Raw genomic sequence first — 25792 nt, 5'->3', positions numbered from 1 at the left:
GTTGTGCCACACAGTCAGACAGAAACATGCTCTGAAATCCAATACAGCCAGTTAAAGAGTTTTCCTTCTTCCCCATTAATACCTATAACACACTGCTATACCATTAGACACAAACACACACTCTAAATACACACCCAACAAAACGGGATAAACAAACCGCCCTGCTTTGATCCTGTTTCCTCTTTCTCCTCTCTTCCTCCTTCCCTCCATCACTCCCTCTTGCCATGTACCAGGAAATATTGGACTAATAAAATAAACAGCCAACTCAACAAACTTTGATCTTTGCAACTACTCTGGCCCATCACCTTTCCTTTCCTATTTGCTGACACAAATCTTTCTGTTTTTCCTAATCCTTTATTCTCTTGCCATCCCTTTCTTTATATTCCTTTGCGTTTGTTCTCCCAGCACACACTCATTCCTCCTCCTCTATTCTTCCTTCTCCTGAAGTGTACCTTTAAGAAGCATGCTCTCATTTCTGAGTTGCTCTGTCTGCACCTTGGCTTCACACTTCTCTGTCTTTCAAGATTGCTCTGCCTTTGCTTTGAGAGTTCTTTTGTTTTACAGTAAGTTGGGAGTGAGTGGATGGTGGGTTCATGATTACTCTGTGCTCACATGTGGATGCAGTGAGTCAGTGGGGTCAAAAAGAGCAACCCTAAGAAGTGCAGGATGGTATACTGCCCTGAGGGATGTGTTTAAAAGATCCTGAGTCTGTATTCTGTGCAATTTGGCCATTGCCAAATACTGATACTCTATCCACTGCCCTTGTCTTTGACAAGGTGATGGCATGACTTTGCAATGCAATATGCACAGATTTATATGAATTTGAATCCATCAATTTTATTTGTAAATCTTTCCCATAGTCTATAAAAGTGACTTTTATTTTTCTGATGCCATCACAATGTAAAGTCTATGAGCTGAGTGGTAACACTTTATCCATTTCCTATAATACACTGATGGCCATTTCCCAAAGTCCTTTGGGAATGTTATATGAGTAGAGCACAAATGAAGACAGAGGTGTGATCTGTCGCACCTATAACCACACCCAGCAGTGATCTCACAGTGTACTGACACACCCTGCATTACACTCCTACATCACTACACCAAGGTAGGAGTCAGCAAAACCAGTGATTGTCAGCTGCTTTTAAGTTACGCTTCAAGAGATATGATGTTAATGTCACTCCACTCTTAGCCAATATGAAGCAGCATCTTCACGTCCTGGTGTTTCGTATGTTTGCCACAGCCACGGCTTGTCTGTTTCAGTTCACCTTCTCAGCATGTTGAATCAGATACTAAGCATTTCAATTAGCAGTAATGTTATTTAGCTTCATAGCACAAGCTCTCTCGCATAGAGACACCATCAACGATCATGACATTGCTTGGCTAATAGGCACTGGTAATGCGCTGATAATGTTGTGTAGAAGAATTTCAACTAAGGACCACAGCTTTTTTTGCAAATTTTCCACAAAACATATTCCAAGAATGTGTTAATTGCTGTTTTTTGCCATGTGACACCATTGAATGTTACCTATAGCCCCTGAGGAACAATTACGTCCTGTTCTTTTTCCTCCCCTCCTCTCCCACTCCTCACCCTCTCTCCGTCCTCTTGCTGAGTGCTCACCGAGGTTAAGAAAAACATGCATTCCTTCTTTCATCTTTCCTTTTGCACGTCCACCACTGCCTGCTCAACACTTTCCTCTGCCTAAAAAACATGTATTCATGTATCTTTCTCACCCCACTCTCCTTCTCCCTGTCACTCTATCAGTGTATCCACCTTCCCCTCCCCGAGTCCTCTCTCTATTTGAACGTCTTTCCACTTACCATTCATTCATCCATCTGCAGAGTGGGATTGAAGAGCCCGGTCACAGTGCAGAGTGGAGTAAATTGGCAAATGCGGCCTGTACTACTGGGATGGGGGGAATGGGCGAGGAGAAGGACTGGGAGGGGAGGAAAGGAAATTACAGCAGAATGGAGAGCTTTTGGAATGGAAAAGGAGAGACTGCCTCTGTTTACCGTCTCCGCATTTTTTATTCCTTCATCACTGCCTCACTATCGATTTCTCTCCCTTTTCCATGGTATATTTAGCCCACAATTCAGTATGTTTACCCATGTTTCCTCTCTCCACCGCACATTCTTCATCTATCAAACTCACCCTTACACCTATTGCCTGTGACGTCTGAATATAAATGTTGCAAAAACTTGTCGGTGTTGCGGGATAATTTTTTAAGACTTAATGCTTTTTTGCTGCTTTGTTTTGAGGCACTGGAGGTTGATTCTAATAAATGCTGACACATGAAACTGTATGAGAAACAAGAGGAATTATCTCACCCTGATAGATTTTTGTTGTTGTTGTTGTTGTTGTTGTTTTTGTTTTTGTTTTTGCTTTGTTTAAAAAAAACATCTCTCATCCCTCTAGACACCTTTGCCTCTCCTCAAAGGTGTCTATGTTTACGAGTTTACCTCCGTTACAACCCTCTAAACATCCACAAGGGAATAAACAAGCAGGCTTAGGGAGTGAGGACCGTAGTGTTGAAATATGGCTAATGGATCCACTCAACAAACACACAACACACAAAGTCAGCTTGTGACTCCAGCTTTACTGATCTCTTACTTTTACATCATCCTCATACAATATAAAAGTGCCACAGTGGACAAGAAGCAAAGATACTGCATGAGGTGAAAGGGTGCCTGCAGATGTAGTTCTTGTAGTTAGTAAAATAGGCTACTTCAAAACCCTTAGCGCTCAGTTGCCAACAGGATGCCATACAGGCTAAGTAACAGTCCAGTAATAAATTCTATCTTTGTGACAGTTTCAGTGTTCAGTTTTTGTTGAAACTGTGTTAAAGTAGTGTTATGAATTAAGCTACTTTTATGATGATGAGGCTACTTTTTGTCACTCAAATCTAGTAATGCTGCCTAGCGGTTTGTCTAAAATTCTGCTAAACTAATGACTTTTCCGTCAGCCTCACTTGTACTTTGTGTTTAGCACTAATTAGCAAATGTTCTCCAAACTAAAATGGTGGATATGGTACATATTATACCTGCTCATCATCAGCAATGTTAAATGTGAGCATGTTAGCATGCTGACATTAGCATTTAGCTAAAAGCACCACTGTGCCTTAATAGCCTAGAGCCTCACTGAGCAGCTAGCATGGCTGTAGTCTTTTTCTCATATGTTCCTCTAAATCCTTCTTTTAGCTGCAAGAACATGAATAACAATTAACTGGAAACATTCATACATTTTAACAACAAACCATTATTCTCTGTTGCTTACAATTTGGTCAGTTGATATGTTTACATACTTTACTGTGCTGGAAAAAAAATTCTCTAGGTATACAGCCCTTTATATATCGTATATCATTTTACACTTTGACATCAGTAAACGCTATGGTAGTTTTACTCAAAGCCAAGGGTCATGAATGGGAAACACTTTTTCTTTTCACTGAAGCATTTTAAAAACTTGACACTATTAAGACAGTTTCAAGGTTGTACTTGATCTTGTATTTATTTATTTCTTTAGCTGTCAAAACGCATATATTTGTATATGTGGTAAAACACAGTCTTAACACTGAAATAGATATTTATGAATACTCTACATTCTCTTCATTCAGTCTCATGAATGGAAAGCAATTCTATATCCACAGCAAGTAGATGCTGAAATATTCATTTTGAAGTTTCAGACAGAGAGCTAACAGACATACTACATTCAAAAAGTCAAAACATATACACCATGTTAGGGGATGTAGTTATATACAACCCCATTTTGAAAGTATACATAAAGTGTGTCCTTTCAAGTTTGACATTTTGGGATATGCATTTGTTAGATAAGGAGACTGAAACCCCTCTCATGTCTGTACGCTAATATGAAGCTAGAACTAGGGGATGTTTAGCTGAGATTAGCTTAAAGACTTGGTGTGGGGGAAGCAGCTACTTCAGCTCTGTAAGGTAAAAACATCCTATAAACCCACAGTTTGTTGTTTTTACATTTTGTTTTTGTACAGATTAAACAAACTAGATACAGCATGTTAATTATCAAGCTTTAGAACCATGGTAGCTGTATCCACTTGCTTTCAGCCTTTATGCTAACTGTCTCCTGGGTGTAGCTTCAATGCAGGGATAATGCTGCATCTTTGACACACGCTGTGTTGACAACACTATACTTACCGCAGATGTTTTGGAAATTATACGTTTTCAGCAGTGCAGACCTTCTTCCACTCAGCTATTTATTCACCCAGTTAATACATATGGATTCACACTTCCTCTTTTTCCCTCTCACCCCACTTTCCCCTCTGCCCTGCTAACATCCCTCCTTTTCCATGCCTCCCTCCTTCATTTTTCCATCCTTGCCTCACCTTCCTCATCCTTGAAATGAAAAAGGCAGCGGCAGTACATGAAAAGTCAGACAGCGTGGAGTATTCAAATCAGTCTGAGCCCCCAGGAGAGTGCTGCGGGAGAGTGTACACTTAAGGTGCTTTGGGAGGGAAGGGTGGAGAAGCGGATGAAAGAGTGGCACAGGGTTTGTAAGAACACCTCCCTAGTCCTTTCATCCCTCTGTTGAGGACCCCCCCCCCCCCCAAAAAAAAAAAAAAAAAAAAAGTGTATTACGGTGCTCTGCTCTCTCTCCCGATTTTTAACCTTTCCTGATACATGAGCAAGCCAGACATCCTCCGCACAGCGTGGTGCTTTCTGAAGGCGATTGTTCTCTCGGTTCACCCATTCATACTCTGTTTAAAGCTTGAGCTGTGTGACTAATTGGTTGGCAAGTCAAATTCAAGGGAGTAACGGCGACACAGGAGCAACGGTATATATTTTGTTTTCATGGGACAGAGCAGAACAGCTTCAAGAGAACACGATCTGCCGCTGAGCCAGTCTCTCCTTTATACTGTCATCCTGTTGTTGGCTACAGTGTGTCAACACACTCAGAGCTTTTTACTAAGACTGCTTAGGAGTTTGAGAAGAAGTAGTGAAGAGGAGGAGTTGGTTTCCAGTAACAGGCAGTGAAATAAATGAAATCTAAAAATATGTATTTATATGTGAGCTTGTTTGCTGTGTGTATCTTCTGAGACTGAGTTTTCAATACTTTAATCTTTTTCTTACCAAGTTTCAAATGCAAAAGTTCAAATTTTAGTAGAGAAATTTTTCATTAACTAGTACTTTTCTGGAACACGCACTAAGCTTTACTGCGATTGACACACCATTAGACACCACTACAGTCTATACTGCTCTGTGACACAGCTGGAAGACAAGTACTTTTTAATTAATGCGGTAGAAAATAACACCTGCTCACATGTGTGCTGATTTCTTAACGGTTCCTGCAAGTCTCACACCCTAACTTGTGTGGTGCCATTTTTAGATTTAATCTGACAAATTTGCATTTGAGCTGGTGAGAGGGCTCGGTAGAGAACCACTCAACTGCACTGAGACTACTTGAGAAGATGCATCTTGGATGAGGTTCAAGTGAATTCTGCTGCTTTGTTGGTAAGAGCACAGAGTAGCCACAGGAAAATATGAAACTGGTCTGAAATTAAAACTCAAAGCATCATTTCTGAATTATCACCGCCATTAAGAGAACGATTTCTTTCATCTTGTTGCAGTTGAATGGCCACCCTCATATATGACAGATTACATTCACTGCCTCTTACCTAAATTGTTTACGTCCATGTTTCCCAGCAAGTGGTGTCTCTCTTCTTAACACCTTGGATAAAAGGAGTACTGTGAAGTCATCAGCCACACTGTGTATCATGTCACCCACATACACACATGTTTATATGAGTGTGTATGCATGAGATGTGGACCAAATGAGGGCCCGCTCTTAAGAACAAGACAAGGTCAAAACCTAGTATACAGCTGGACTGTGAATGCTCAGTGTGTGAGATTGAGGAAGTAGCTAAAAAGTGGTGTGGAACATTATCTTAACTGGAAAGCAGCTAAAGACTGCTTGAAACATTGCTAAATGTTGCTAGATGGTACTCATGCTCATACTCATGCTCATGCTCATGGAGCTACAGTGACGTCTCTTTCCCACAGAAAGTAGCTAAGATTTGTCCAAGCAGTCTTTAGACTTGTTGCCAGGTGCTTTTTTGTTTTACCTGTAAATTCCAATTCATTTTTAAAGAGCAGTGGCTAAACCAAACACCTGTCTGGCCTACCAGTGGTGTAATTTTGTATCATGTGTTATTTTTAGAAATGATGAGTCTCCTTATCGCTCACAAATTTGATGATTTTGTTTTGATTTTTCATCTCTTCATCTCTTCTCGTGATCAATTTGCTAAGCCTGTTTCCTTTGGACTAACATTTCCATAATGACTTTTTTCCAAATTTGAAACAGGTGCATGAAAAGGCTTTTAATAACAATAAATCTAGTGGAGTTATGGCACATGTCTAAACACTAGAACAAACTCACTGCCTCTGCCTCCTCTCTGAAATTAGTCATTATGTGTATGTATATGCAGCTTGATGTAAATGTCCCTGTTTGTCCTTGTTCCTACAAAAACTGTAAAATGTCTTTTAACATTAGAGGTAGTGTAGTAAACCAACTCACCACCCTCAGTTGAGTTGCCAATTATTTAAACGTTGCCTTGAGATTTTAGAGGCAGTGAAAATAAAACCATCCATGAAAGGCAAGAACATTCAGCAAAGGTTTGAATATTCAAGGCCAGATTATCCCAAATAGCATATTCTCATCATCACAAGCTCTTTCCCTGCAATAAGTTTTTTTTTTTCTCCAATTCAGTTACTTTCATTTTCTTCTTCTCTCCGTAGTAGAGTGCTGGTGTTTGATTTACCTGGTAAAGCAGAGGTGCTTAAATAAAATATGTGAAGGCTTTACTCACATAAAGAACTCACACAAAGCTACATGTTGTCCTTGACAATAAATGATCCCAGATCTGTTTTCACAACTGTTTATATAAACTGCCTCATGTCAAGGACTTGCTATTTACTCTGAGGATGATTTAGTTGTTTCTCCTCTCCGTCATGGAACGCATCTCGAAACACACATTAAGTAAATGCCTGCAAAGAATGAGTTTTTTATGACACTGTGAGGTTTCTGCAGAATCCAAATTTTCAAAAAGTTTTACAGCTCATGAGTGAATTGGTCCTAACTTTTATTTATTTATTTTTTTAAGATGATTAATTGATTAACTATTTTCCTGTTTTCGCTGCAGAGTTTGAACCTTAACTGGCCCTCAGCTTTCAGATGTCTGCTCAGTGGAAAACAAGATGCCTCATTTGTTCCCTGTGCATTCCATTTACTTAATACAGAATGATGCTGCTAACTTGACTCTTTGCACTAATTTAACAGGATGCACGTTCAAAAATAAATCTCATTATTTTCCTTTGAGGTGATGCTGAGGTGATGTTCGCTTCACTCACTCCCTCCACACTTCCACACATTCACACACACACAACATCCAAACAAAGTCACACATACACACTTCCCGCCTCTTGTACATGCTGACACCCTCTTTCTCCCCCATACACAAACACATCACCACAGTTGGCCAGCACATGCTGACACATTCATTAAGCATTCCTTCTGGCTTCATGAGCAAAGGATAATTTCTCTGGAGCACACACACACGCACACAAGCATTACTCTATTCTCTTTTAATCCTTCCATTTGACAATCGATTTTTCGGAAGTACAGCGAAGACACTTACTTTGTATGGACAACATGCACACAAGTCTGCATGCTCAAGCACACACACACAAACAAATCAGAATAATTAGTGCTCGGGCCATTACACAACACCACAGTCCCTGAAGGCACAGATAATTCAGTATGGGAAATCTACTGCAAAGCCACAGGATATTTTGTGTGTGTGTGTGTGTGTGTGTGTTCCCAATATAAGATACACCTGCTCTAATGCTCAAGTAACCATATGGATTGCGTAAGAAGTTGGAGAGGATGCTGACAGTGAGAAGACTATCTGATACTGTGGTGGAGGCACTCAATACGCAGCAACCCAGATCTCTCTCTCTCTCTCTCTCTCTCTCTCTCTCTCTCTCTCTCTCTCTCACACACACACACACAGAAAATTGATTGTAAAATTATAAACATCAGTCAACACAGATCAACCCAACACATACTTTACATTACTGTTTAAAAGAAATGTCTCAACAAAAACACTGTCAAAATGTTAATTACTTAGTGAAAATATTAATCACCACCATATCACACTTTAGTAACACTTCATGTGTCCATTAATTCCTAATACTGTAATTTCCGGACTATAAGCCGCTACTTTTTTCACATGCTTTGAACCTTGCAGCTTAAACAACGATGCGGCTAATTTATAGATTTTTATGGGCTAACGAACTTCATGCCGACAAAACATTTAGCCTCGTCACATCAGACCAATGAAATTACCGAACAGGTGCCAGTGGACCAATGAAACTGTTCGAATTAGATCAAACGCACTCACACTAAATTCTTCAGATCAGTCATTTTGCGCTTAATGCTCACACCCTCATCATGGAAAACACACTAAGAAATGCATATGATGCAGCTTTGAAGTTAAAGACAATCGATCTGGCTGTCGAAAAAGGAAATAGAGCTGCTGCATGAAAGCTTGGCATCAGTGAATCGATGGTGAGACGCTGGAGACGGCAGCGTGAATGTGTAAATATCTCATGTTACAACATAGACACCTGTGGCTTATAGACAAGTGTGGCCTATATATACATATACATATATATATATATATATGTACAATTTTTATTTCTTTTTAAATTTAGTGGGTGTGGCTTATAATCAGGTATGCTCAATAGTCCAGAAATTACGATAACTGCTCCTGGAATTTGTCATAAAGATTCAAAAATAATAAAACTTGCATGGACTGGCTAATAGTATAATACGGACAGTGTCCAGTTGCGACATTTCCAATTCATTAATTTAAAGGAGCAGTGTGTGGGGTTTGACAGCATCCAGCGTTGAGAACGCAGATCACAATCTATTGAATACCCGTCCCCTCACCCCTCATTTTCCAAGCGCTCTACGGTGGCCGTCAGGTGACAAAATAGTGTCAACTACTGCACTGACTAGTCTGTCAAGGGAAGAGGTTTGTTTCTATACCTATTTTAGATATTGTATTTAGTTTCTAGTCTGTAAAACTTCAGGTATTCAGGTATACAAGCCCTGGCCCTTTGTCTAGCCACTGTTTGGTTCAGTTTGTCCACTCTGGGCTACTGTAGAAACATAATGTTACACATCATCATCCAAATGTTCAATGTGCTTTAAAGTCACCTTTACAGCAATGGACAGCTAGGTCAGAATCACCCTCCTTCAGACTTGATTACTCTCATGTAAATGTGCGTACACTGAGCCTGATCCACCCCTGTGATCTTACTTAACAGTTTGACAGGTTTCCAAGCTGCCAGGTCCTTGTTTCACAGGCTAAAGTTACCACAACAAACCACATTGGAAAAGCATTCTTTTTCCAGTTCCATTAAATTACACGCTTAGAGCATTTTTCTCTTTTAAATGATAATTGTGCCTAAATAAAATTAGGTGACACATGCAAACCTGGCCTTGGTTGTTTAGTCTCCTTTTGAATTCAGTGTAATTCACACCTTTTTTTTTTCTTACCTTCACTTTGCTTCCCCATGCTGGTCTGTACTGTGATTTTTACTGCATTTCCTTGAGACTCTTTGGTTTTTCATGCATGGAGTTTTTGCTTCATTTCTTGTCTTTGTGTGAGAGGGCTGGACATGAAATTTACAGTCAGTGCTACTGCATCGGTGTATCACCCAGCAACACAGACTGATGCAATACATACTGATTGTATTGTGCAACTTGTAGATTCTGAATTACATTAATGTCTGATTCAAACAATAGAATCTACAATTCGTACCAGTTTACTCTAGCTTAGCTTCTTTCTTCCCCTAACATGCCACCTGCAGAAGCTGCAGTACAGTGAACTGGCGGCTTACTTTGTGGAGTGGATCAGCAGGAATCATCTGCTCCTAAATGTGGACCAAGACCAAAGAGTTGGTAGGATGACTAGGAGTAAGGGAACGTCCAAAGCATGTGTGAGGAGGCTGAAGTTGTGGAGCACTGCAACCATTGGGGTGTCCACTTGAACAACAAGACTCAGCCTGTATTTTTTGCTCCAGTCCATCATCTCCTCTCTTGTGCTTTTCCTCATCTCATTTAGTTCATTTAGTGTGTCTTTTTTCCTCACTTTGAGTCTGTTGTCTCTGGGGCAGCCACGCAGCTCATGCTTCCACCAGATGACTCAAACGTCTGCTGGGGCTTGATCAGATGGCCTTTGTTAAAGCGCTCTGCCAGGGTTCTGCTCCCCCAGATTGAGGATCATGTGACTCTCAGTCGCCACCAAAACTTTATTCATAAGTTTTGCACCTCAATCAGAATGAGAAGGAGTCTTTATTAGTTGAAATGCAGTGTAAATGTCACAGATAATTACATTAAGCGTCTAATAGCTTCCTCACAAACTCACTCACTCAGTGTATAAAAGCTGCAAATCCACAACATACAAAAAGATGAATGAGGGAAAATGAACGATGGGGAGAGACGGGGAAGAGAGAGGGACTGAAAAGGAAAGAAAATGAGGAAGAAGGATATAGAGAGGGATATTCTCCTCCAAAGCCTCTTACCATTAAGCATTTACAGCTTAAGAAAGGCATTGGAAGGTCAGTCAAGGAGGCGTGAAGCAGGACGTTACTGACACACTTAAAGACAGGGGGATTGTGTATGCTGTACAGCAGGGGCAGCTGTACAGCAGAGGCAATGGGCTTTTTCACTCAAATTAAATGAGGAGAATTGTGGGAAGGTAATTTGTCTCCCCCCTCATCTTCTCGTATGGCTCTCCAGCGACTCAGGTTCCTGTTTAAACATTCACCTGATGTCTGCTGGCGTCATCAGCTATTGAAATGTAAAACCCAGTGGAGAGCCTGAATGTGATAGGAGTACGATAGCAGGGGTAATTTTGGCTTTAATCCCACGGGAGTTTGGGATTTGTATCTCACTCTCTTTAATTAAATAACTTTGCCGGGATGAAACATGTGACTTTATTACTAATAATTGAACCCACAGGTCTTCCAGAAAACACAGAATAAACAGTCAGATATTATTACAAAGGTCAGTACTGATTCACCATCAGTTCACTCAATTCAATTTACTTCATTAAAACAGCAATGCCTGATAATTGAAGAGAGAACATTCATTTGCAATTGCCTGTCAGAACTGTTTCATGTCAAACAATTTTCAGTAATTTAATTGCAAAGTGAATCAGTTTGATGTTAAGTGAAAGTGATTTCACCCATACTGGCTGTGGCCCCCAGGTCACCATGGTACTGTAGTTGCTGGTGTATAAAGGTGTTTATGATGTGCTGTCCATGTGTGTCAGTGCTTATTATAGTATTTACAGCTGAGTATGTTTACAGTGTAGTTAGGAGTTTAGTTTGGAATTGAAGCTTGTTTCCACATTTAGACTTATCCAGTACTTGACCTCGGGGCTTTTTCTGTGTGTAATAGTGACACAGGTTGTTTCATGCCAGGAGTTCATTTGGTGTGGACCAAGGGAGGAAACAATCCTCACCTTGTCTTCACAGGCCCAAACCTGAACCCAAAAAGACCAAGAAATGTAGTACCTAGAACCGAACCAGGCCAGTCTATTGTGTGAAGCCTGGGTTCAGGCCCATTCAGAACTGAGAAATGTCTTACCCGAACCCAGCTGGGAGACACAGACTCTATCGGCACAGATTTTACAGCTGATTGCAATTAACAAGTTAATGTTCATTCACAAGTTGTCAAAACATACGCAATAAAGTTAGTGCCTGGCTGTGATGCATATCATCCAACCTCCTTGCCAAGAAAGTTGGTGAAATACATCCAGCTTTTTTGTCATTCCTTCCTGCTGCATGGCAAACCAGCTCTTTATTTCAGCTTAGAAGTCCACTCACTGTCACAGTGACAGATGACTGATGCAACTCATTTATTGGATCTACCATAATACAGATAACATTGACTGTTTGCTTTGAATTATCCTAACGGTTGCTTGTTCATTGCCACAGCTGCTAACGTTAGCATTGCTAATTTTACTATCACACTGTGCTCTCTGACCTCTGCTCTCTGAGCTTTCACCTTCCTGAGCAGAGGCAGTTGCTCGTCACAGCCAGGTCCTCTCAGGTCCTCTTGTGTATTACACATAAAGTTAAACAGGCCCAGAACCCGTTTTTAATAGAGCAGGACACAACTGTAAGACACATGGGTCTGGACCTGTACAGGTCCCAGGTCAGGTCTTGGGTCCCAGGGTTCAGGTGGACCCATAAAAACCTCTACCTTGTCATACCATAAATAGTTAAACGGCAGATTAAAGAAGTGTTACATTTGTATATATTTACTGTGTTACTTCCCTTTGAATTGTGAGTAAGACACATACAGTATCTTTGGTCTTGCAGTCTGACTGTTGAATTCTCCCCTTCAGACCAAGTGAAAAAAACTGATCCAGTTAATGTTCACACACTTCTTACAAACAAGCCAAGGTGAGTAAACATGAAGTCACACAGACTGATAACTCTTTGAGTGTGTTGGTGATGTCATCTTGCATCATCAGCCCATTATCAGGACCTATATGGAGAAATCTAATGCTGATGACTAACAGCAGTTCATGCAGCACTTTAATAATGCATGTTAAGAATAATGACACCCAGGCAGAGACAGGATGAGAAAGAGGCGTTTTGTACAAGAGTCTAACAGGGGATTACTGTAGGATCGACATGTCACACACGTACGTGTTACCATGGTTACCAAATGATTTACATAAATATATAAATCACTTATACACATCAAGTATAAGATTTCTTCCTGGACAGTTCACAGTCAGCAGGAGGATTTAACAATAGTTTAACTTTTGAAATCGTGAAACCACATATCTGCTATGAAAACAGACTGTGGTTGGTCGGTAAATTTCCACAAACGGACTGCACAACGTTCAGCTTGGACGTCGGCCGAGGCCCTCTTTGTCATGCAGTCTCAGTACGCTTGTTTTGTCCTCGCCAGGGTTCAGCTGACAGTTTTCGCACCAGCCCAAACGAACCATACAAAACAGGCAAACACACCAGTGTTAGGTGTGAACGCACCCTAACAGAGCCGCCACACAGTAAGTATCGTGTTATACAACAGGCCTCTTTTCATCCTGTATTTTTCATCTCTTTTTCATCCAGTATGTGATTATTATGACTAATAATAATAATCCTCATAGTCATCATAGGCTCATAGGTGAGAGTTGATTTCTGGAGTGGTGCTTTTCATCTTGACTTTTTTTTTGGGTGGGGAAAATAAAAAAAAATCTGTTATTACTTTTTGATGTTTTTGGGACCAACAGAAAACAGAAATAAACACACAGTGTTCAGTAAAGTGCTGCTTAACTTGCTGTTACTCACCAGAATTAGATTTCTCCACAGGGGTCCATTTAGCACTGATGATGTAGGATGAAGATTGAAACTGTACAATGTCATTCTTCTTCTTCACCACTTCACAATGACCTTAATAGTAAAAACTTTACATCTTGCTACTAATATTAAGCTCTTGGTGTTTAATCTCTTTCTCTGAGCCTATTACCACTCCTAGGTCATAGGCCGTCTACAAGTGTTCTCCAAGCACCCAGATCCTGAGCCAACCTCTCCAGCTTCTGGCAGGATCTGCGTCAGGTTTCGTGGTCGGCCTCTCTGTCTTTTCCCCCGGGGGTTCCACTTGAAGGACCGTCTAGTGATGCTCGGTTTCGCTTAGTGTACACCCTGTCCATCTCCAGCGTTGTTGGAGAATCCCTTCTTCTGCTAGCTGTTTGTTGCTACAGTCTTGACTGAGACACATTCACACATTCATCAACACCTGCCTGTGACCGATCCTCAAGATTTGCTGCTGCTACATGCTCCACTTAAATGGCGTGAGTAGCAGCACTTGTGTTACTGATTAAGCCAGAGTGAGTGAGTGTTGTATATGAGAGTGAGAGCTGAGGTCCTGCCTCCTGTAACTCAACAGGTTTTCTCAAAGTGTCTTCTTTACTTTGTGTTTTTAAAAAGCCTTTAAGGTGTTTCTGGGTTTTCTGTCCATTTTACTACTGTACTGGACATTGACATTTTAACACCGCATCATTTTTAGATATTTAAAACAATGATTATAGTTGTTAGCATTTAATAACAACATATCCCATAAGTCTTATTCACTTGCACATTGTCAAAGCCTCATGGGAGCACTTTTTCTGACTTGTTACACTCCAATAAATGTGTTTGCAGTCAGGAAAAAGTGGGAGGACTGGAATGAGATTCTCTGCAGCCAGACAGTGTGTGTGTGTGTGCGTGTGTGTGTGTACGTTTTTTTTTTTTTTTTTTTAGCTAAACACTGACGTATGAAATTACAAAAAGATGAATGAAAATGTGAAACTTGAATTACTTTGTATCTGCCACATGTCTGTTCTGATTTGCAGTGGAAAATTGTTTTTCCCAAATGAAACGAAGCGATGATGGGAAGAGCAATCGATGCCAGATGAAACGTGATCCCAACCTCCCACAAACGTGTCGCAGATGCAATCACAGCTGAAACTGGTGCTGGTGATGTTACTGCAGCATTTCCAAACACTCATTTTGTGACACCCTCATTTGAAAGTATGTTTTTTGACATATACTGCAGCTGCACAAAACACACTCATCACATTTCCAGTTTTCATTTTATCCCTTTTTATTTTACACAACATAACAACACAGTACATGTTGTCTTTTTCTGTACAGAAGCTTTCCAGGAGCTTGTGACCGACACAGGCTGTAGTTTAAACCGATGTCAGTGAAAAGTTCGCAAGGTTTTTATCTTCTTTTTTTTATTCTTCCCTTTAAAAAATATCAATTTCGTAAGAGGTCCGTTAAAGTCTTTATCTGTTTGTTACTTGCTGTTTGTCAGTTTGTGTCTGTATGTCAAGAAAACGTCTGTACTCCTCAGTAGGTAAGAAAGGCTATGTGTGAAATCTTTCTGTTCCCTTGTTTGTTCCCCTTCTGTCCTAATCTCTTGTTCGTGGAGCCGTGGTGGAGTCCAAAATCCGGTTATATCATGTGTCTGTTAGTGCAAAAGAAGGCACCGACTGCTATTCTCTTGCCACCGTATGGACGCACATTTTCTGTGGCCGTGTGAACGTTAAGAATGGTGTGCATTTCAGTTCTTGTATTGTTTTTTTTTTTACTCTTTTTTTCCTGTTATTATTCCCTTTTCGTGGTATTTTCAGATAAGGTGAGTGTGAATTGGAAAATGACGTGGCGAGCCCATTGTCTTGTTTTTCTTTTTGTGCTATAAAGTGGAACCAGCGAGACAACTCAAGGACGCTACGAGACGAAGGCAAGTTACCCACTCGCTGAATGACCGACTGCAAAACGGATAGGAAACTGTCAGAGTGGAAAAACAGTAAACTGAATACAAAGAGTTGTGGAGAAAAGTTATGAAAAATTAAAAAAAAGAATGGTTGAAAACAAACAGTATGAACGCAGAACACACACACACACACACACGGTCAATCGTCCAGCAACAGCTAACATGAACACACACACACCAATAATGCACATTCTAAACGGCAAAAACATATGTTACAAATGCTCACACACACACTTTCACCTTCACTCACACATCTATAAACAAATTCAAACACACACACACAAACACACACGCACACAAAGTCTCAGACACACACTCATACAAAAGATAAACAATAATGGATAAACCAAAGTTTCTTTTGTGGTCGCTGTCTCGTTTCAGTTCAAACCGTGCTCTCTAAGATCCAGTCCGAGTCACACCGCCCTTTGTCCGAGTCTCCATCTCCATCTTTAGGGAGCAGCATCCCACTCATTGATTGGCTCCTTTTATTCCGCACTATGCGCCCCAGTTTGGGTGCTCCTCCTCCTCCCTGATGGGATGACAGAGTCTTTGAGCCTCCTTCGCTGAGGGAGTACCTCCTCCTCGCCCTGCTCCTCCCTCCCTCTTCTGTGGGGAGAGTCTGGTACTTGGCGGAGGAGGAAGCAGCGGAGGAGGAGGAGCCAGGGCGGGGAGCCCGACGCAGGATGGGCGTCTCTCTGAATCGGATGGATGGGACGGGGCTCGGCGTGGTGAGGGGGCTGGAGAAAGGGGAAGGGGCGAAGGGAGGCGGGGTCTGGTTGAGGGAGGTGGAGTTGTTGCGGTTGGTGTTGAGGTTCTCTAGGGGGGTGGAGGGAGGGAGGAGGGCAGAAGTGGCAGTGGAGGAGGAGGAGGAGGATGGCGGGCGAGGGGAGGAGGAGGGGAGGTTTTCGGGGACGGCCGAGGTGTTGGAGCAGACCGAGCCTGGCTTGCTCGGAGCGGGTTTCCGCTTTGGCTTGGGTAGCGTGCCGGTGGCGGAGGCAGCGGTGGGCATGGAGACGCCAGCTTGAGCTCTCTCTTCACCCACTTTCTCCCGCTCCTCGATGCCACCTGTCGGGCTCCTGGCACCCCAAGGCTGGCTGAGGACTGACGTAGCCGTGGAGCAGTCAGGCAGGGAAGAGTCGGACGACTGAGTCAGAGTATCCTTGCCTCCACCTCCTCCTCCTGCTGCTCCGCTCCTTTTCTTTGTGCCTCCTGAGAGGTCGTCTAATCCGATTGAGCCATGTTTAGAGGCGCTGGGAGTCACAGTGCATCCCTGTGACTGCTGCCCATTGGTCTGTGAGTGAACGTTGGTCATCGACATTGAGACACCTTTACCACCCTCTCCAGGGTTGCACACCTGAGGAAAAACAAGGAAACAGAGTTATTTATCCTTTTTTTCATAGAGAAATATTTGCATATGAGACCTTCACTTAGAAAAATATCAGCAAAAGGGTCTTTTTACATCATGATATAAACTAAATCGGCTTAAAAACTGAGCGTAAATGTTCCCTTAAGCTTAAAATGCCCTAGTAGGTGTGTTAGAAAACTGAAAAATGACCAGGAATTACATCTGCAAACAGAAAATCTAACAATAAAAGTTTACTGCTAGTGAACACTGTGTATGAAAGCGTTAATAGCAGATGTGTAGCGCTGCGTATGCTGGTATATGATTTAGGCTGAGGAAGTACTGCGGCTGCCATGTGAATAATACCAATTGTCCCACATAATGAAAAGCTCTCTTCTCTTATTCTCTCTCATTTCTGGCCAGAGAGGATTAAGAGCGACAGGCAGAGAGACCCACCTTGTACCGTATCATCAGGATGATGATGAAAACGAGCACCGAGGCCACTATTATCCCTCCAATGATGATGATCATAGTCCCGCCGAGGAACTGCGACTGCATAAAATGACACCTCATGTACTCCGACTCGGTGGTGAACTGCACACAGCCGACCACGCGTGTCGCTGTCAGGGAGGTGATGACATCATCGTAGATGGCCAACACGCAGAGGTCATACTGGGTCCCTGCTGCCAGGTTGTTGACCAGGAAGTTCTTGCTTGATGGGGGGATCATTCTGTGGATGAAAAGAGGAGGGAGACACAGGAAACTCAAGTGTTAGTTTGAGGAAGAGGAGTGTAGAATGCCACAATAAGTAGAGGAAAGGTGAAGTTAGGATTCCTGTCTGGATGAATCATGATGGAGCAATATGTGTACTCAATATGTCATCTGCATGTACTGGAACAGCTTTTCTGCATGTCCTCAAGCCACATTCATTTACATGGTCTGACAGCAGCCATCATATTTTCACAGCTTGGCTACAGTAAAAAGAAACTTATATCCCTAGAACAGCCAATGTGATTTCCCTCAACAGTTATACACTTTCAAAGGCCTGTGACACCCTTCCTACTCAGTATTTTAATTTACCCCTGGTACAAATGTTAAACCTGACTGATGTTTTGGTCACTTGAAAGCAGCATAAACACTGTTAGCATACATTTGCTAACACCGGTCTTAAAGTCCACCAACTCCTGAGGAACATCTGTCTCTTTAGCTGCTAAATGCTCACCATGTTTACCAGCTAGTTGTTAGCTTTGTTTATCAACTGAGGCTAGATGCTAACTGTGTCTGTTTGCTGTGTGTTACTGGGCAGGTGGCATAGAGTGGGTAGAATTTTTCCTGCAATTTGTTTGTCACTACAAGTCCAAGTAGTCATGTGATGCATTTATAAAAACATCGTTATTGTAGCTGCTTTAAACAGCTCTCTAAAACTCTGCCTGCTCATGCCTGTCATTTGCCCAGGGTACAATTATTAGGAAAATTTCTTAAACTAATAGTAAGGAGACCGGCAAGAAAAACAACTCCACTGTGTGATAAAAGCAAACATATTTTATATGCAAATGTATGTTCTTTCTGTACAGTCTAAATAATACATTTACCCAGTGGAAGAGAGACTAAAATATATTGTTTAAAAAAGAGAGTAATGTGGGAATAAAAAAGAAATAAAAATAATACTCAACAGGGAAGTAAGGAAATGATAAAGAATCAACACAGTCAGCTCAACTGTGCATAGCTGCCTGCTGAATCCTCAAAAACAGAAACCCAAAAGGGAGGAGACCAATTAAATGATTTATTATTGCACGGATGTTACGAGCGGATGCCCTTTCTCACAGTGCAAACTGTGTTCAGACCAAGCTGTTTTTGGTTTCAGGTTCACAGTACAACACAAAAGAGAAATAGTTCTCAATCAATCCATACATTTGTTCGGACAAATACAAAGGTACTTTGCCACACTGAGTTAAAGTGGGTTATTCTTCACTGGACACTTGTCACATTGACTAAAGGATATGCGGATTTGTCCTTCAGTTTCCTTAAAATGGTCTGTCAGCTTTCCTGGATTTCCTCATTAAAATGCTAATGAAATTCCTCATTAAAACCAAAGAGGGTGACCAGTTCACAGCGCATGGCCTCCTGCGTACTGAGAGGAGCAGAGGGCTATTTTGGCCAGGTTAAGCATCTGGTTCGGAGTTGGAGTTAAGTGAAGGTTAGGAGACATGTTAAGGTTTAATGGTTGGTATTAAGAGCTGGGGGATGAATGTAGCGGTAGGTCATTAGTGTGCCCTCTGTGGAATAACAGCACAAGGCTGTAAGGGTGTGTGTGCAAGCATCTATATGACCCCATGAATACTAATATGACCATCTGAACACTGGTTGACCATGAGTGTTCTCCCCTTTGCTTCCCTTGATGTTTTCATCACTATAGCAGTAAACCTTGGCCACACACACACACCCTCACAATGCCATTATTTCTGTGGTAGAACACATAAAGTGACACTGAAGTGTGCAGATTAATGATAGGAGCGAATGTCGCCAGCACTTACAAGCCTGGATACAAACAGCTACATTTGTATACACATACAAACATGGACAGAGATTAATTTCCCTATAATTGCTGTGGCCTTGGGCTTCATTTGGGTGTATGAATGTGTGTCACATTAGCTACACAGCTCGGTGAGGTGAACCTGGTGTGGGTGTATTATGAATATACTGCCAACTCTGTCCAGCTTTGACTGCTGCAATAGCACCTGTGACAAACAAATGGCAAACACGTCTCTCCTCATTATCTGGAGAATCTCTGTGGCTGCACAGACTGACAGTCACTGACATCATGTGATCAATCAATCCCTGACTCAAAACCAGGATCTTGATGAAATAGAGAGGGGGTGCACTATTTTCTGGTTCTTTGTCCACTGAAATATGAAATAAACATTCAGTGCTCCACTCCATTAACGTTAGCTAGTCTCAGGGCAATGGGTACAAAGTGTCGACATTATCCACATAATACTCCACTTTCATCATGTAAGGCTAGTTATTAAGTTATTAAATCCAAAATGTACCCTTGCTCCTGTGTTTTCTAACATGAACTGCAAGATAAATGTAGTGTGTGTCTGGACACTGTCAGGCTGCTACACTGGGTTGAAATCCACTTTTTCTTTCCATCAGCACAACTCCGTTAACAATGTGCAAAAATCAAAAACAAAATTTTTGGCGTTTCAACTGATTCAGAATTGTGATTCATATGTGAAAGTAATGATCAGTGGGTTTTTAAATGGTTTAATTATCTTAAGAAGTGGGAGACTTTTTTCAAACCATAAATGAATAATTAAAGGAGGTATTTGTGAGTTTTCTCTGCCGTGATACATGGTTTCTTGGTGGGAGTGTGAGGTGGTGATGGTCAAGAGCTTCAGCCATTGTTGGGTTTACAAAACAAGATGTTAAAATATGTCCTCTGAGCAGCTTCTTCAGGGGAGTCTGAAAGCTACAGTGAGTTGCTATTGAAAACTGACAACACAGGCTGGGGCTAGCTGCTTAGCATGCTAGCTTCAGTAAAGCAATGATGGAAATAGAAACAAAACAAGAGTTGACACTTGCATTGTTTTCCATGGCTGGAGACAGGTCTTGGTGAGTAAAGAAATGAAATTTAATGCTAAAATTTCCTCTAGACTGCTAAGTAAACAGCTGTTAAAACTAACATTGGCAAAACTTACAATTTCAACCTTCAAACTAATTTAAAACATTCATAATCAACAAGTTATGATAAATAAATACACAAACTTTTTTCTTTGGACAGTAACAATAAGATACCATACAGGAATATTCTAGGAAATATTTCTGATTCTTTGATTTCTAATTTTGAATAATATCTTTGCCTTAAATACATTTGGCATAATCAATATTAATTTTCATGTTTATGCTTGTACATTTTATGCAATACAGAAGTGGATGCAGAGCCCTTTTGAGCATCAGTCAAAAATCTCCCAAATGTGTTGTGGTCCCTGATCTCTACTGTTTCAGCAATCAATAACGGAGCTCGGAAAGAAACAAAGATTGTGGAAGTACCCTTCTGCTATATTTGTATATCAAGTAAACCCCTTCTTCTTACAACAGTGTAGGAGCAAGCTATCTATTATCTCTCTTGATAAATAGCTTACTGCTCCATACAATGATAATGTTTGATAAATCTGAAATTATCTGGATGTAAATCAGTAAGTTGTGTTCACAGTGAAGGCAAACAATGTGACTGAAAACACTAACAAGGCAAATTAAAAAACAAAAGGTAACAAAAGGCAACACTGAATGCATTTTTGTAAGAAATTGATGAATGGACACTAATTACATTTCTTGAGTGTTTGTTTGCAGCTTTGCCATGTATCCACATGAATAAATGACATTCTCTCTTTTCTCCACCTCAGAAACCTTTGCGTCCAAGAAACCATTAGTCACATGACTCCTCCTGGACACAGACCAAATTAGAAAGTCTCTAAGCAAAATCCATTCAACCGGACGCTCTGGCCAGTGAAGCTTACACTGCATGGCCAGTTTTCATTGTGGACGCGCGAGCCAAGCTGTCATCATTTATAATTCATAGATACATGGAACAATCAAGATATTGACAATGTGTTTGGCGTATTTGGACCCTGTTCCGCTGCATGCTGAGTTCACAAAATACATTTTCATGCAAATCAGCGGGGTTTTTTGTTGGGTCTTGCATACGATTATTTCTTGACTGTGTGAGCCGTTAGCATTGTGAACTCATCCAAACTGACTCATTCATTGTGGCTAATTTCTTTGTGTCTGAGCTGGATCTTGCTGCCAGTATTTGAAGCCCTACAGTGGGCAGATGATTGCCTTGGCCGAGACTATTACACTAATCTATCTACTCTGCTGTGCCAAGCCCTCAGCCCAGGGCGCCTGTGTGTGTTTCTGGGTTTCATTACAATTTCATTACACAAGAGAAAATGTCTGTGTGCATGCTCTTCTATGAGTATGCATTTGTGTATTTATGTCGACATGTGTCCGCAGTATATATGTTCGTGTACATGCGTGTGTGTGAGTTCCATTACAGTAATCTTCCCCTCCCATGGCAGGCTCTTCTTCCCAGTGGCTGTCACTGTGTCTGGCCTTCTGCCAACATTCATCACTGATACAGCACTACATGCTGATAATATCCAAACTCCTATTGTGTATGCGTGTGTGTGGTGTGAGCGCGCACGTGTGTTTGTGTGCGTGTTAATCAACTCTAGCTTTCCTCACTCCAGCCAGGACAGAGCCAAGAGGCCAATGTGATCTCCATTAGTCGCTCTCAGCTTTTTGTCTCAAGACAAATGATTGCCTCCATGCACAGAGCAGTGAACTATGATACCAGATTGTTCTATTTCAGGCCATTTCGCTTGATTAAATATTGGACAAAGCCTACAGGCCACAAACACGCATCATTCCAGGAGAAAAAAAGGCATTCATGGCAATGATTCAATACACAAGACCAGGGCTTCCAGGTCGACCTGGAGCTGTGTGATAAGGGGCTAGGGCTTCTAATAACTCAGCTGTAGTCTTCAGTCATTGGCTTCCCTATAGCAGATGCCCAGTCTGACCATGTGTGACACACTGGGTGAACAACTTCCAATGTTTTTAAATGATATCCACTGCTCTGGGCTAGATATGCAAGGGGGGTGTTGTTTTTGCATTTCATAAGGGGAGAGGAAGGTTTTTTGTTTCTTTCTTTGTTTCTTTTGAAAACTAACACATGGCAACTGTGTTTAACCAGTATCTAGTCTTACTTTTTAAAGCGATAGTTGACATTTCATTGACTTTCATTGACAAGAAATTAGAAGACTGATGCCACTCTTACGTCTGTTCATATAGACAGTTCACAGTTCATATAAAGCTACAGTAAATATAAAGCCTAAAGCTTAAGAATAAAGACTAGAAACAGGGGGGAACAGCTAGCCTGCCTCTCTCCAGAGGTAACAAAATCCACCCAGCAGCACCTCAACATCTAATTTATTTAATTCATCAAGCATTCAAGTGTAAAAACAACAAGCTGAGGTTTTACAGAGGAGCTCTGTGCTAGACATAAAAAATAAAGCATGTTGTTTAGTGAACTTTGGAGGTGCTCCTGGGTGGATTTCTGGATTTCTCCACCCACTATGGTAATTATTCTCCTGTATTGTCTTTGTATGAAGCTTAGCTAACCTGCAGCTGGCTGAAGTGTCATATTGTCCAAACAGATGTGAGAGTAATGATCTTCCTATCTAACTCACAACAACAAATGATCATATTTCCCAAAATGTTGTTCCTTTAACAGTGAAGTTAAAACAAAGCAACTAGAACATATTGTCCATATCACAAAATGTGTCATCATGTGATATTTGACATATCTGTTTTATTTACATGCCACATATTGCAACCTGAGCGGTAGCCATAATGAAGTATGAGAAAGAAATTTGTAATGTTTTATTTTGATATATTGTAGTTGCTATTGATATATAATGTCATTTTTGGAAGCAAATATCAGTCCTAATTTCAATGAATTACAATTCCATCTGCTGTTGAGGATCATATGATCAAAAGCACAAGAATAGCAATAGCTTTGTGGGGAAGACATTAACATTTTTTTAAAATGGAACGAAGTTCCATTTTGACATGTTCATTATAATAATGTAACACATCAACACCAAAACACCAAAATAAGGCTGTTTACATCCCCTACATTTTTCTGTTAAACTAAAAGAACATTAGTAAATTGGTGGAAAATCTCAGTAATACCATTAGTATATTACCACTACCCACTCTGGTTTAGGAGTGTTTGAATAGGAAAACATTGTAAAATTGCACAGCAGTGTTCCTCAAACAGGGAAGGGACCAAAATGTGGGTCACAGATATCTAAAAGTAGGTTGTCCAATTATTTCAGAAAATGGTATTCAGTGCTTCTGGCTAAAGCCTCCTATGCTATTGCATTGCAAGCTAGTATAAATTAAATAGCCTGAAACATGGAAAACTTTGTCAGATAAGCCAACAAAACAGCATGCAAAAGCAGTAATGGGTTTTAAAAAACTTTTCTTTACACTGCACTTTTTAAACATGTGTTCTCCACATGCATCTCGCTTCATTGCTTTTATATAATGCATTCACAAAAGAGTAAGGTGGCATTTTCATGATTCATTTCACTTGTTCATTTTATGAACAATTAAGCAAACATCCCACATGACAACACAGCCCAATGTAAAGCACACAACCACAATCAAACCAGTAAAGAATAACTGGTTTCTAAGCACAAAGTGAAGAGGATTAATGGTAGTTCAACTTCTGCCCCATTACTGCTGACCTCAAAGCTAATGTGGCTTACACAGCAGATGGCATGATGCCATACTAATAGGTCTGAGTCTCTCAGGCAGACAGAAAACATTGCAGAAGCTAGCTTCTTATCTTTGTTTTACCATGCATAATGCCCCTGATGCCACAGTTAGTGGTTAACAAGCATCCACACAGCTTGTAGTCAGAGGTGGAACAGGGATTTTGAGCCCGGGCCAGGTGGGCTTTGTGAACACCTCCACATCCATTTTATTCATGTAACCCAGTTCAAAGTCAGACTCAGGAAGAGCTGTTTTGCACTTGCTGAAAAAGTAAATAATAGCCACCTAGGTCGTGGATTAGCAATGAATCCACAGTTTTATCAGTGCAGCAATGAACAGTTCCCACTGGTGGTAACAACTTACTCAGAAGATTAGGGTCATATTTTTCCCACCAATGAACATTATGAAGTTAAAGAAATTACTATTTTAATTACAGTCAGAATATCACAGTTTCCAATAACACACATTGCTACCTCATGTAAAAGCCAGAGTGTAGCAGCATTATTTAAAAACTATAATTATCCCCAGCCTTTGATTTGCTCATAATCATCCTCACACACTTAAATAGCTGAGAAGGAAAAAAAGGAAATTAAAACTGAAATATGAATGGTGTCAAGCCACAGAACATTATTACCAAACTTTGTAGTTTTCCTAAACTTTGTGGAGCATTTTAGTATCTTACTGCTCATTGTTTTGGTTTTATGAAACTTTACTGTTCTGGTTCACTCTTTCAGCTCTCATCATTTCCAGCCAGGTGTTTATGTCAAAATAGCTCTGATAAATCCACTTGTATGCTACCTGCCAAGCACCAAACAGCAGACAGGACAAAGTTAACAAATAGCTGGTGAACATAGTGGAGCATTTAGCAGTTAAAGACACAAATATTTCCCTCAGGAGTTCGTTGAGACTGAAATATTTACATTTCCCAAGTGGCCATAACCATTATAATGAATGCTAATGCTGCTCTGGATCTGCTGGATGTTTGAACATACAATATTTCACTGTGATTTACAATGTAAAGTGAATATTATGGAGGATGACGCTGCCTCTGATTAAATTAATAGGAAAGCAGTGACAACAGCTTAATTTCTACATTGGTGAGTATGAAACTGAAAGTGATTGGAATGTTAATTAAAGGGCCAGTGTGGTAAAGCATACTATGCAATTCATCATGAAAAAAAGACAGAATGTGATAGCTGACAGAGCTAGTCTGATGTGTTCTCTTGAATGAAACCTACCAACTCAGTTGTAGGTTTCATTCATGCTTTGTAATTCCAAAACAAAAGCAAGGAGGCTCCACACTTAGCAAGATCTCATTACTGCTGACCTCAGTGCAAACGAGCACAGCAGAGTAGATGTCAAAGTGCCGAGCAGCGAAAGCTAAAAGCTGTCCCAGATGCAGGGAAGACATTTCAGCACTATCTGCGGCAGGGTGTAGACCTCCATCTGCCCAGCTCAGCTCCATTCCTCCAGTTTAGCTGAGTCATCAACATCTATCCTTAATGCTGTGGTTGGCTCCTTCCATATTTTCTCCCTCCATGCTGTCGTTTCTTCACTAATCCATGTTCCTTTTTACTCCGTCCTTCTGTCTTTCCTTACTTCATCCCTTTCTTCCTGTCCTTCTTTTCCTCATCTTTCCAATTTCTTCTTTTCCATTTAGCCTACCATCCCTTCTTCTTTTGCCCCTTGCTTCCTACCACTCTTATTACTTCCTTCATTCCTCCAGT

General features: G+C 40.9%; 1 protein-coding gene across 2 annotated transcripts in view; it reads right to left on the bottom strand.

Moving 5' to 3' along the window:
• Window positions 1-14680: 14680 nt before the first annotated feature.
• lrfn5a (leucine rich repeat and fibronectin type III domain containing 5a) overlaps window positions 14681-25792 on the bottom strand; it is a 113322-nt gene continuing 102210 nt past the window's right edge. For both annotated transcript variants that reach the window (XM_018674816.2, XM_051078192.1), the window contains 2 exons: window positions 17175-17448; window positions 14681-16730 (listed from right to left, as the gene is read on the bottom strand). In XM_018674816.2, the coding sequence (XP_018530332.1) occupies window positions 15759-16730; window positions 17175-17448 (1246 nt within the window). In that variant the 3' untranslated portion in view covers window positions 14681-15758. The remainder of the gene's footprint in view (window positions 16731-17174; window positions 17449-25792) is intronic.

This window comes from Lates calcarifer, linkage group LG19 (genome assembly GCF_001640805.2).
Source record: "Lates calcarifer isolate ASB-BC8 linkage group LG19, TLL_Latcal_v3, whole genome shotgun sequence".
NCBI classification, from domain to species: domain Eukaryota; kingdom Metazoa; phylum Chordata; class Actinopteri; family Centropomidae; genus Lates; species Lates calcarifer.
Note: the sequence above shows the minus strand (reverse complement) of the source record. Positions and strands in the feature narration are given on the sequence as shown.